This window comes from Labrus bergylta, chromosome 24 (assembly GCF_963930695.1).
Source record: "Labrus bergylta chromosome 24, fLabBer1.1, whole genome shotgun sequence".
Lineage (NCBI taxonomy): Eukaryota > Metazoa > Chordata > Actinopteri > Labriformes > Labridae > Labrus > Labrus bergylta.
The window spans coordinates 7,753,036-7,765,743 of NC_089218.1; the positions used below are offsets into that span (position 1 = coordinate 7,753,036).

A 12,708-nucleotide genomic window follows, 5' to 3' on the forward strand; every position below is an offset into this window, starting at 1 on the left:
ACAGCGGAGGAAACCATTAGCTGCTTTGGCCCCGGCCGCCGAGGCAGCGCTGCTAATCAAACCAGGCTACGACAACACCAGCAGCAGCAGTGGAAATTGGCTCTCACCTTGACGCGCGCTTCATCTAAATGGGCCCGTGTTTACACTGTCTGCTGCGTATATGCTGAGCGGTGACAGGGAGTGTGTGCAGAAGCGGCGGCAGGTAGAAGTGCAGCGTGGGAGCTTTGGTTTGGAAATGAGAAGGTGAGGAGAGACGGGAGGCAGCAGGACAAACAGACTGAACGTAAACTCTCTCAGAAAGCTCTCAGGAACGTTTAAGACTCATTCATCAGGTTGGTGATGTCATGCTTCAGAAAAGCATCCATAATCACCTCTCTGTGTCATTTCATTTGAATGATTTGCACATTTAAAAGCATTCTAATCCAGAGCCATTTATAAAGATTACAACAGGACAAAAGTTAAGGACATTCCTGGACCACCAAAAGTCTCACAAGCAGCCATTACAGAGGAGGTAAGAGTAATCATGTAACAGAGACGTGCCGAGGGAGAGCAGGAAAGTTACAGTTAACGACAGAAACAGATGCTTTCCTTAAGGATCTCAACATCTCATACTCAGCTTCTTAGATTCTTCATGGTTCAAACTGAGTTCACTGTTTTCCAGTTTGCAGAATCTACACAGTCGCCCACATTTCTCTGAGCTCGGAGGATTTATGAAAGGATGCTATAAAACACAAGACGTCTAACAAATCATGATCATTACACCAACAGAAACTGAAGATATACGTGAGGAGGAAAGTACTGGACATTGAGCCGTTTATATTAGAGATTAAACAACACGTAATTGGTGTCACAGCAGCTAGCTCGATCAGCTAACGGTAGCATTCAGCCAATCCCTAAACATCTTGGTCTTGACTCGGTCTCTATCCCTAAACATCTTGGTCTTGACTCGGTCTCTATCCCTAAACATCTTGGTCTTGACTCGGTCTCTATCCCTAAACATCTTGGTCTTGACTCGGTCTCTATCCCTAAACATCTTGGTCATGATCTTGACTCGGTCTCTATCCCTAAACATCTTGATCTTGGTCTTGACTCGGTCTCTATCCCTAAACATCTTGGTCATGATCTTGACTCGGTCTCTATCCCTAAACATCTTGATCTTGACTCGGTCTCTATCCCTAAACATCTTGGTCTTGACTCGGTCTCTATCCCTAAACATCTTGATCTTGACTCGGTCTCTATCCCTAAACATCTTGACTCGGTCTCTATCCCTAAACATCTTGGTCTTGATCTTGACTTGATCTCTATCCCTAAATGTCTTGGTCTTGATCTTGACTCGGTCTCTATCCCTAAATGTCTTGGTCTTGATCTTGACTCGGTCTCTATCCCTAAACATCTTGACTCGGTCTCTATCCCTAAATGTCTTGGTCTTGATCTTGACTCGGTCTCTATCCCTAAACATCTTGACTCGGTCTCTATCCCTAAACATCTTGGTCTTGATCTTGTCTCGGTCTTGTAGCACTCTGGTCTTGGGTTTGTCTTGGTCTTGAATAGTGAGGTCTTGACTACAACACTACTATCATGTTTATATTAAACAATCTATCGTGGTGACATAATCCTAGTCCACTAATTCTCTATTTTTGAAGGACTTTCACCCTAGAACACATCCGAACCACATTGTCCTTTTGATTACACAACTTGAGCGTGACGTCAAAGAAACGGCCACCTGAGTCTTTTCTGTTCTGCTCAAAGTGCAAAGAAAAGAACATTTGAATTCAAGATGACTCCTGCGTCTCCTCCACAGATCTGCCTGTCCGTCTGTATTTGCGGACTGAGCGTCACGCAGACTGGTACATGACAGTCTTTGTGTTTCTCTCGGAGCTCACGGGGAGCGCCGAGGCCTCCGAGTGTATATCTTTTGTTTTATTTATAAAGCCGCGATTTCATTTTCCCATATAGAGACCTGAGAGACCGTGGGAAGACGAGATGCGAGGAGACGTCAGAGAGATATAAACAGAAGCGACGTAAGAAAGCAGACGGAAGGATTGATGGAATCAGGGAAAAATGCAGAGAGCAGAAGAAGAGAAGTTATTGTAAACAGGTAGAGCCAGCGGTAGAGCTGCCTTAAGCCCTTTCATTTCCTACCGCTGATTCCATTACCTTTTCTTCTGTCTGAGCCCAAACCCCGTTAGCTGGACAAACAGAGCCACCTCTGCACACCAGCGGCCTCTTTTCCTTCATAAAAGGGCCCGCAAATAAGAGACGGGTCAGGACGCCTCGTGGGAAATCAAAGGAAATAATCCGCACATTGCTTCAGATGCTCTTGGGGTGCTTATTTAACAATGATGGGTCATGTCACCTTTAAACCAATCACAGAGGGTCCTGGAAAGATATCAGCAGCTGTTCTGGGGTAAAACTATTTTCAAAAAAATGCCCGAGCTCTCCAGGACGCGAGAAATTAAATGAGTTACGGAGACAATAACTCTAACGGAGTCGGGCTGAGTTTGAAAGTGAGTCATTCGACAGCTGGACGGCAGCATGTGGGGAAACTGTTGATCGCTTATGAAACTGTGAGAAGCACGATTTGGTTTTAATAAAGACGAGGCGAGCGCGGGAGAAAATGTGATTTCTCAGCTGACCTTGAAAAAACCCGTATTAAATCATTGAGAGCTCCAAACTGCGAGCTGTAACATTATTACCGCGCTAAAATAATAACAGAGCTCAGAAATATACAACCAGTCGACCGTGCGAGGTAGGAGCGACGGTTTTAGAGTCAGAAACAAATGAGTAAATACGAGACTTTCTTTTTTAATCTTCTTCTCATCTTTCCTGATTTATTCTTTCTGTTTCTAATCAACAAATTGCTTTCACTCCACGCCGTGCTGAGTCATTATTCGGTCCAGTCCTGACTCGGCTTATGAAGGGTCTATCTGGGGGGTGAGAGGGTCCATGTGCCCAAGTGGCTGGAAGTGTGACAAGTGCCTTTAAGTGAGAACACTTTTCAGGAAGGTCAGAAGAGAGTCCTTAAGGGACACTCTGCCACACACCGGAGGATACTCAACATGCTCAGGACAATCAAGATGTTGCCTGTGGATTTATAAGGAGGTGGAGGAGAGTTCTGTCGAGCATTCGGCCGCTTCTCATGAATAAACCTGAACGGCTTCTTATAATGATGGACGGCAAACCGGGAGGTGATAGTGATCCACATGGATTCAAAAAGAACACTTGGTGTTGGATGCATGTTGGGTCCATTAGACTTCACTTGTGTTGCCTCTCCTATATAAACTATGTGTTCCTTTCTGTTGTCCATGTGTGACCAGAGCTTCAAAAGGCCACTTTAGTCCACTGGTTTGAGCCCTGCGCTCTCTGGCTGACTGGCCGTCGGCTGCACATTAATCAGCCAATTATCAGCCCCGGCCAGCAACGTTTCCGCGCCAAACCGGCCCCCTAATCCAATCACCTTGGGGGAGTGGGTCAGAAGGTGCCCTGATTGGATAACCCGGGGCTGGGTCGCCGCGCCCATGACCTGCTGCTTTGAATTGGTAATGACGTTAATGTTCTCCATATGGCCGTGTGTGTGTGTGCGTGCATTTGTGTGTGTGTCCCCAAGCACTGAGCCTATCCGCAGGCTGAGCTGCACCCCACCGTTAATGGCCAATGGAGAGGGGGAGTTTGAGCCAAAGTAGCACTATCACCCTCCCTGGGGCAAAGCTCTCGACGCTGCCACTTTCAGCTCTCTTTCCAAATCCGCTTTCCCAGACTTCGGCTTCTCTCGTTGGCTGCTGCGCTGTAGCCCTCAGCAAAAAAAAAAGTCTCAGACTGAGGTCCACTTCTTTTTCCATCAGCCCCTCGACTTTGGCAGCCAGTCCTAAAGGTCCAGGGTTTACTCTTGATTTGAAAAGGGGGGGAACAGCCAGACAGACCTGGGTAAAACGAGTCTGTACTTTGGACTGCAGGATTGTGTCGAGAAACATTTTCCAACTCAATTAAGAAGTGAAAGGGAAAGTCTGACGTGCTGCTCTGTTTTTGTTTTACTGTGAGAAAAAGGGAATATGCTGCATATTATGAAGGGAACTTGTGGTCCTTTAAAACTAGGCTCGATTTTACCATCCTGTGGGATTTGTGGTGGATCCAGGTACAAGAAGAGTTCTGGAATTGCTCCTGCAGATTGATTAAGAGGTCAGATGTGGGAGGGGCTTAAATTGCTGCAGTGTCATCATTCAGGGTGTATCCGATCAAAACTGACAACTGACAAGCTCAGATTTTGGAAGTAGACCCAAACAGAAAGGGGGCAAGTTTTACTTCACTCTCCTCGGCCCAAAAAGCAACAACTCACACCACGAGATCAAAGGTGATAGTGATCCGACTGGATTGAAAAAAACATATCTATATGTACATAGACTGAACTTTTTGTTGAAGAGAAGCAGCCAGACACCAGCGTTGCATCTCCCTTGTTGAAGCGCCAGATTCAATTGGCAAGAATAACCATTTGACACTACAGGACACGGGAGTTGCTGCTCTACGACTGCATAGATCAGCTCGCTCATTTGTATTGTGTTGAATCTGAGGCGAACTATTTCAAACAAAGAAGTCAGAGAAAAACACAAAACAAACTCTTTTAACTCTTAGTCTGTTTTATAGCTGTCATCTGAATCTCATATTTGTCATTTGGACCCAAACTGAGTCAAAATGATGTAAGCTGATTGGAGAAGAAAATGCACAAAACTCTTCTAATATTTGGAAAAACATCATCTTTAAAAGCCTTACCAGCCTGTTTGTGTCAGAAGTGTGTGTGGACATACTGCTGGTTACTGTAGTAACACTGAGAGACTGAGAGTGAAATATTCAAATGTCTGCCTGAAAGCCTAAATTCTGTCTCCATTTCATTCCCATCCTCCTGACTCTTACCTCTCCTCCACTCTCTCTGCATATTCTCCCATCTGTGAGGTGCTTCACCACATCTCCAGCACTGTCCACGCACGCACACACACACACACACACACACACGCACACACACCTCCTTCACTCCCACCCCTCCAGCTGCAGCCCCAGCCGGCTCCACACAAAGGCAGGCCAAATGTATGCTAATGAGAGCCAGGCCAATGGTGGAGCCGCACTCATTTTGAGAGGAAATGGCTTTCAATAATGGCGGCCCCCGGGGGGATTTTGCACAAAGTTCAGCTCCACTTTGAAAAATGCATTCAATTCACTGCAGTGTCTGCTCTCCCTTTTTCTCCAGTTTTTTCCTCCAATGAAAAAAAAAAAAACCCATTCCGGGAATATATTTGCGTCCTCTCCTCCTCCTCCTCTCTCTGTATTTATGTTCAGGGGGGAGTCGGGGGAGTGTTGGGGACAGAGGAGCTGTGATTTATCTTTACAGGAACATCAAAACTAAGAACACAAAACATATGAGTTTGAGTAGTGTTCACAGTCGATCTGGCACTTCTGTGGCTCTCCTGCCGAGGAAGTGTCCCCTGCAGCATGTTCACTGTGCCATATACATTTCAAAACTGAAGATTTCCTACGAGTGTTGTGCCTAAAAATACTTCAAAGAGGAGATAAACCGTATTTATCATCTTCATGTGCAAGACGTAAGAGCCGGAGAATGTGGCTGCTACTCGATCAAACATCATTACTTACAAAAGCATCTTTATCGTAGCCTGAACCTGCTGTCCTCTTGTGGGATTTTAAAAGAAACAAGAGCGATATCTAATTTCACAACTGCTTCATCACGGTCTGGACACTCTCTACTAATTTAACTTTAACTTTAACTCTTGTGTTTGTAAATCTGTTCTTTTGCAACCAGCAGCACTACCTGTCTTAATGAAAAGGTTTGTCAAATAACAACATGAGAAAAGACGAAAACTAGCTTAACAAGTTACTCTGTAATTTTACATTTACATTATTGTATTTTTTTTACATTATTGTATTTTTTTACATTATTGTATTTTTTACATTATTGTATTTTTTACATTATTGTATGTTTTTACATTATTGTATTTTTTACATTATTGTATCTTTTTACATTATTGTATTTTTTACATTATTGTATTTTTTTTTATTTAAATGATGTAAATATGTTTGATCTGTTTTTAACTTCTATTTTTATTTTTTATAAGTATATTCCCGTCCCCTGTTTTCTGGAGCTGCTGTAATGCACAAATTTCCCCCACGGGGGATCAATAAAGTTTATCTTTATCTTTAGCTAAGTAAGTGTTTTCTTCCTGGACTTACTGACCAATGAAAACTTAGTAAACCACTTGGGGGGGCCCCTGTGTGCCTCGTAGCTCACTTAGCTCACATATTCTGTTCATTATTATCTGCAGTGTGTTAATGATTCCGATATGAAAATGCAGACTGTAGTTTTAGTTCATGCAGGTCTGAATGGTTTGGAAGGTTTTCAGCTTTGCAGCCTTTACGACAGAGAGTTTCAAGTTTCAACTCTAACGATGGCTCACGCTCTCTTCTTGTTCTGCGTCTCCGCACAGAAGTTCAGTTTGGACTGCGCTGTCAAAGGCCCTCGAAGGCTCTCTCCGTCTGTTTGTCTCCATTTGGGTTTGTCTCCGCAGTAACAGTTGACTTAACTCTCTGCTTCCCCCTTCATGTCTCCCAGACTCTCCTCCCGGCCTGAGCCCTCATGATGTGTGCGCTCCGTGGTGCCTGTCATATCAGGAGGAGCAATAACCCATGAAATGACTCTTCTCTTTTTCTCACTGTTCCACCCTCTCTCTCTCTCTCTCTCTCTCCATCCCGGTGTCCCCTCTCTTTTCTCCTCCTCTCACTTTCCTCGACACTCCACGCTCCACTTAGCCGCTGGGCTGCTTACATTTCACATAATATAGTCAGGCCATATTCCTGTGTGACGTATGAGCGCTGTGGAGAACACTAGTGTGGAGAACAGAAGAGGTATCTGTGTAAACATGTGGCTTATTCAATAAATAAGAGGAGCATGTGCAGTTGCATTAAACCCACACTAGAGGTTATACATCCTTCATGAGAGCAAGCTGTGTGTGTCGGTGTTAGTGTGTGTGTGTGTGTGTGTGTGTGAGATCCTCCTGCCTGTGCCCCGCTCTCCGGAGAGTTGAACGCTCCTATTCCTGGGATGAGTAGACACTCCCAAGGCAAACACTCCAGATTTAATTATAAGCTCCAAAGAGGATTAGTCTGTGCCGTGTGTGTGTGTGTGTGTGTGTGTGTGTGTGTGTGTGATTGAGGGAGACACAAAGGGAGGGAGGGTCCAGAAGTTATCCCTTCATTTCCTGCATGAGGAATAAGACACACAAAGAGGGTCCTCACCTGGGCTGTGTGCCGTACTGTCGGTCCGCGTCTTCAAAGACTCTCGCAGGACGAGATTCGGCTCCTCTGGGCGCCATCTGTGAGGACACACACGACGAGGGGAAAAAAAACAAACAAAGTCAGGATTTTGTGAGCAGAACACAGTTTTATTGTCCGTTAAGAAGATTTGATTCTTTTTTTCAGTCTCAAGACACACAAACTTCTGCATCAACAAAGACGGGTCTCATGTTGGTGCAAAGTTTAAATAACCATTCAAACATTCAAGTCTCATAGTGATGGACGCAGCCATTGTGTCCTCATCCATTGCTTTGTTGATGTATTTTTTTGAGGCACTGATTGAAGCATTTTGCTCGGTTTTGTCAATGCAATCTGTTTTGTCTTTTTTTTTTTTTTTTTTTAGAACAAAAAGGAACATATTGGGATGACTGGTTGGAGAGGCGTTTCTGTGTCTCCATCCTGGGTGACTTTTGCAGGTAGCCACCCGTCGACTGCTATATATGGAAGTGTTGAAGAAGACGTGAAACAAGAGATTTAAACCATGAACTCATTAGGATTAATTGTGTTTACTGAGGTCATAAAACAAGCTAAAGGTATTTACTCAGAACTTTCTATACTACTACAACCACTGGAGTCGCCCCTTGATGACCATTAAGAAGAATTCAGATTAAAGGCACTTCTAGAAACCAAGAGGCTACCTTCATTTCTTAAAAGTCTTTTGGGTAGTTTCAGTATTTAGACTAAAACATCCATCAGGAGTACGGCCTTGAAGTCAAATCACGCTTTAAAGGAAGTCACTCAGGAAGAGATTTAAGGGAAAGGAAAATGTGTTAATGAGCTGTTTGCAGACCATTCGAGGAACTTGAACCTCGTGGCTGGAGACCACCCATGGTCTGCAGGCTGTTTTTAACCTCGGCGATATTTCAGCCCGATGCTTATTTTTACTCAGAGGATGTGAATGAAGCATTCAAAGCATGCATGTGTCGGTTTGAAGTCGAGTGGTTTCAACGCAAAAAAAAAAAAAAGGAGAAACAAGAAAGGGAGAAATCATGTGGTAACGTAAACACATGGGAGGACATGTAAGCACCGTGCCCCTTTAAAGAACATGTGTGTGTGCACGCTACATGCAAACACATCCTCGTAAAAAAAACATGACATCCAGAGCAGGCGGTCGGGGAACTGACGGCCAAAAAAACTCTCCTGCAAAACACTCAAATAAATGTGGAAATGTTTGGTACTCTGACGTGTTTCTGGTAATTTTCCATACACACTGAAAAGCCAAAACAGTAGAACCAGCCCACTCCCTTCTTCTTCTTCTTCATTGTCTTCTTTTTTGTTGGCAAACAGCTGTGGATTAAAAGGCGTCATGCGGTGAGGGAGCAGGACAGTCACAGGCGATTTAGTCAGCTTGTTCTCAGCAGGATAAACTTCTGTTCCGTCACCTTGTGCTCCGCACGATTACTTACAGATGGGTGACAAATTAGAGAGGAAGATGGTGGACAAATGAGTGGAGAAACAAGATGAATGCAGATGTTTTGATCCAGGGCACGACGGCGCAAAGAATGGTTGGATTAGAATGGAATTGATTGGAGATTTGGAAGGGGGAGACATGTTCGCACTTTCCACAAACCCCCCCCCACAAGAATTCAGAAAAATCTTGAGGAGGAAAGTTGTGCATATGTCAAGTGAGGACACACTTTGATGTTATGCTGCAGCCATTACTGCCCTTTTTCATAGCCGCTGTCTTAAGTTATCTTCTGGAGCGATTCCAAAAAACTCTGAGCCAAGGTTTAAAAATATCATGTTTACCCCTGCATTTGATTTTCAGTATCTGGACTAAGGGGAGAGAGGCTGTAATGGTTTATATGTGAGAATTGAGGGAACTACGTTGGGAAACAGATGTGTTTTTTTTTTTTAAAGTCTTTGTTGCATAAGATTGAAAACGATCTTTGGTTAAGACAATAAAAGAGGCTTTAAAAAAAGGGGGCCGTCCCCGCAGGCGGACAGAGGAGGAACGCTGGGGGAGAGAGAGAGAGCATACAGTTTCAATTATCTGTAATCTGGGTTCACATACAAACACAGGCTGTTTACTCAGTGGACGTTTCAGCGGTCAAACACGCCATTCGCCCCCCCTCCCCCCCCCTGCGGCTTTACATACACTCGCCAAGCATGATGGTCAAATACAGAGAGGCAGCCACATGTACAATAAACTGACATGCATGTGTGTACATAAGCGATCGCAGGTTTGGCAGACGCAAACACGGACGTCGAAAGAGGCAAACAGAGATACGTTTGATCACGGCTATCAAAGCGCTACAACACCCACATGCACAGAATTTAATATCACTCACTCACACACACACACACACACACACACACACACAGGATAAAGATGAAGAGGCTAAATGACTCCATGCAGGGATCAGTCTGTCGCTGTTTTGCATTAACGTACGAGTTCAAACTCATTCTGCATGTGGATGTAGCCGCGGAGCATTAGCAGGTGTCATTAGCATGTCTCCGTAATGTAGCGAGCCGTAATGTCTCTGAATGGGAGCGCACATCAGACCCAAGGCTGGGGCTGGAAAGTGGCTTTGTGTGTGTGTGTGTGTGTGTGTGTGTGTGTGTGTGTGTGTGTGTGTGTGTGTGTGTGTGTGTGTGTGTGTGTGTGTGTGTGTGTGTGTGTGTGTGTGTGTGTGTGTGTGTGTGTGTGTGTGTGTGTGTGTGTGTGTGTGTTAATGTTATGGTAGTCGGGGGAAGGCATGTGCGCGGGTTTTAATATGATGTCGGGAAAGGGAACGCTCCATCTCTGGATGAGAGCATGTGTGTGTGTGTGTGTGTGTGTGTGTGTGTGTGTGTGTGTGATGGGAACATTATGCAAAGAGATGCATAATGTGAGGTAAAGGGGGCATTAGTCTCAGCAAGACGCTGGGACTCAGGTGGAAGACCTTCTGCGTGTGTGTGTGTGTGTGTTGAACAAGGTGTAATACATCTTCTGACGGTGAAGCGGGGGAGAAAAAAAATTGAGAGGGAAGAGAGTGATGAGGAGGGGAGGAAATATATGTTTAGGTAGAACGAGTGAAATTCTTTGTCCAATGATTGTATTAACATAACAGCCTGAAGCCAGGGGTCTGCTTTATTAACTTACACACACACACACACACATTATCGCTGTCGATCATATGGATGCTTTTCATGCTGAACCCCCTTCAGAGTCAGATGATGCGCCTTGTAACACTGCTGTCGCTTTCCCACACGCACGCACGCCAGTAAACAAACACACAGAGCAAGCATCACTCTCACCATGGCAACTGGTAAAACAGCAAAATGAAATTCACCCATGTTTGCAGTGAAAACTTCACTTCAGCAGTCAGACTTCTGAGGGAGCTGCGATCGCCGAGCGATGATGACATCGTCATACCTCGCATGCAACGCCGGTTCCACGTCCACGTCCTCGTCCTGAACCCGGTGACATCATCCACAGCAATGTGTGCGTCTATGGTTAATGCATATGTGTCCTGTGAGTCGGTGGTTATCAGAGGGGAAGTTAATGTCTTGCGCAGACGGTAGCTGAGAGAGAGCCAGGTTCTCTTTAAAGTCGATGCCAGACCACCACACACACACACACACACACACACACACACACACACACACACACACACACACACAGGAGGGAATTTCCTTTTTCTCATGAGGGTCATGTGGTGAAACTGGAAGAGACTTTATTAACGTTGGAGTTCACTGCGGTTGTGTCTGCCAGTTCTCACTCCCAACACGTCAAACACAGCAGAGATGGTCAGTGGCCCAAATGCTCCGGGGACCAACTCCAGCCCACGCATGACATCAGAGTGGCCCGTGGATCAAAATAAATAACGAATAAACAGGGGGGGGGGGGACTTCTGATTGACTGTCATTGTTGCCACCGTAAAGTTTTGAAAACAGCACAGCGCTCCCGTTTAATAGGACTCGGCCACCGGCGCCAGATACACCTTTTTAAAAGTGCACGATTCACAGTCAAGCCGCTGATTCTCACAAGTTCAGAGAGAGAACATGTTGGTTTTGTGCATGCGCATTATTGATGTGTCATCTTAACCTCACTATCAGCTGATCTTCAGATTGATTTGAATGTTTTTTTTTTCCTCATCGGGGAACCAAATGAGCTTCAACACATCAGAACAGACTTTTCTATAAAGTGCCCATTTGTGTCGAGTCATTGTGTAGTTTCAATCCACCAGCTGACAAACGCTCTGACAGAATGCTTGGCTCGTGTGTGTGTGTGTGTGTGTGTGTGTGTGTGTGTGTGTGTGTGTGTGTGTGTGTGTGTGTGTGTGTGTGTGTGTGTGTGAATGAGCGGAAAGTCACTTTTCCATTTTTCCAAATTAGAAAGCCGCGCTTTGACAGTGCCAGATGATACGTACTGGAGCACACATACACACTCGCGCAGCAATCATCTCGAGCAGCACAGCTGTCGCATTCATCAGAAAGTATTGTCGGAGCTCAGGAAATGGATTTCTTGGAGCCCTTTTGGCTTTGCTGTAAATTTGCGATGCTCGTAAATACAATAAGCCTCAAATGAGAGTCCAAGTGCTTTGACACAATGCCTGAGCGGGGCTTTCATCCTGCCACTGAGATGCTCCGATCTGCTTTTTCCAAACTGAGTTCCCTCTGCTGTCTTCTTTCAAATGGCATAATTAGTCTCCTGTATTGCCATCTATTCCTCCATCCATCCTTTCCTCCCTCTCTCCATCTCAGATGCTAATTAAGCATGTGTCTCAGCTCAGCGTGGAGCCTCCGCCTGCCACCCCGAGTCCACCTCCTACTGGCAGCTTCACCCCATCGCGCCCTGACTGGCACCGTGTCGTGGATCTCATCCCAAATCCACGCTCCCCTTTCTCCCGAAAAATCAATCTGTCACGAGGTGAAGCCGACTCCCCGAAGGGAGATGAGATAGAGAGGGAGAGAGAACGAGCCGGCACAGGATGGAAAACTGAAAAGTTTGTGAGAAGTCGGATGGAAAGCAAATCAGGAACTTTTGAGTCAAACTAATACAGCCACCAGATGTTTGACAGTTTAAGAATAACCCTGAAATGCACAACAACAGAAACGAGCACAAAGCATCATGCTGCAGAAACATCTCCTGAGTTACCATGGCTACGTTGGAGGCTTCCAATCAGCCGTTTTGCAACTTTTTATGGGAGGTTAATATCCACCTTGAGCGCGACTTTCCTTCGGTTTCTTTCGTTTTCCCCATCAGAAAGCTTCATGTTCGAAATCAGTACTAGTAGTAGTAGTAATGTTCAGTACTGTTCCTGTGAGATGGCTTGTTGTCATGGATACCAAACTAGTAACCAACTGAATCTCCAAAAAAAGGTCAAAGCAGCTCGTTCACACTGCAGTCAGGAGTAGCCCGTTGGTGCAGAG

General features: G+C 45.2%; 1 protein-coding gene across 2 annotated transcripts in view; it reads right to left on the bottom strand.

The window, feature by feature from the left end:
* pard3ba (par-3 family cell polarity regulator beta a) overlaps positions 1-12,708 on the bottom strand; it is a 155,214-nt gene that overhangs the window by 8,743 nt on the left and 133,763 nt on the right. For both annotated transcript variants that reach the window (XM_065951802.1, XM_065951803.1), the window contains one exon: positions 7,294-7,370. In XM_065951802.1, coding sequence (XP_065807874.1) covers positions 7,294-7,370 — 77 coding nt within the window. The remainder of the gene's footprint in view (positions 1-7,293; positions 7,371-12,708) is intronic.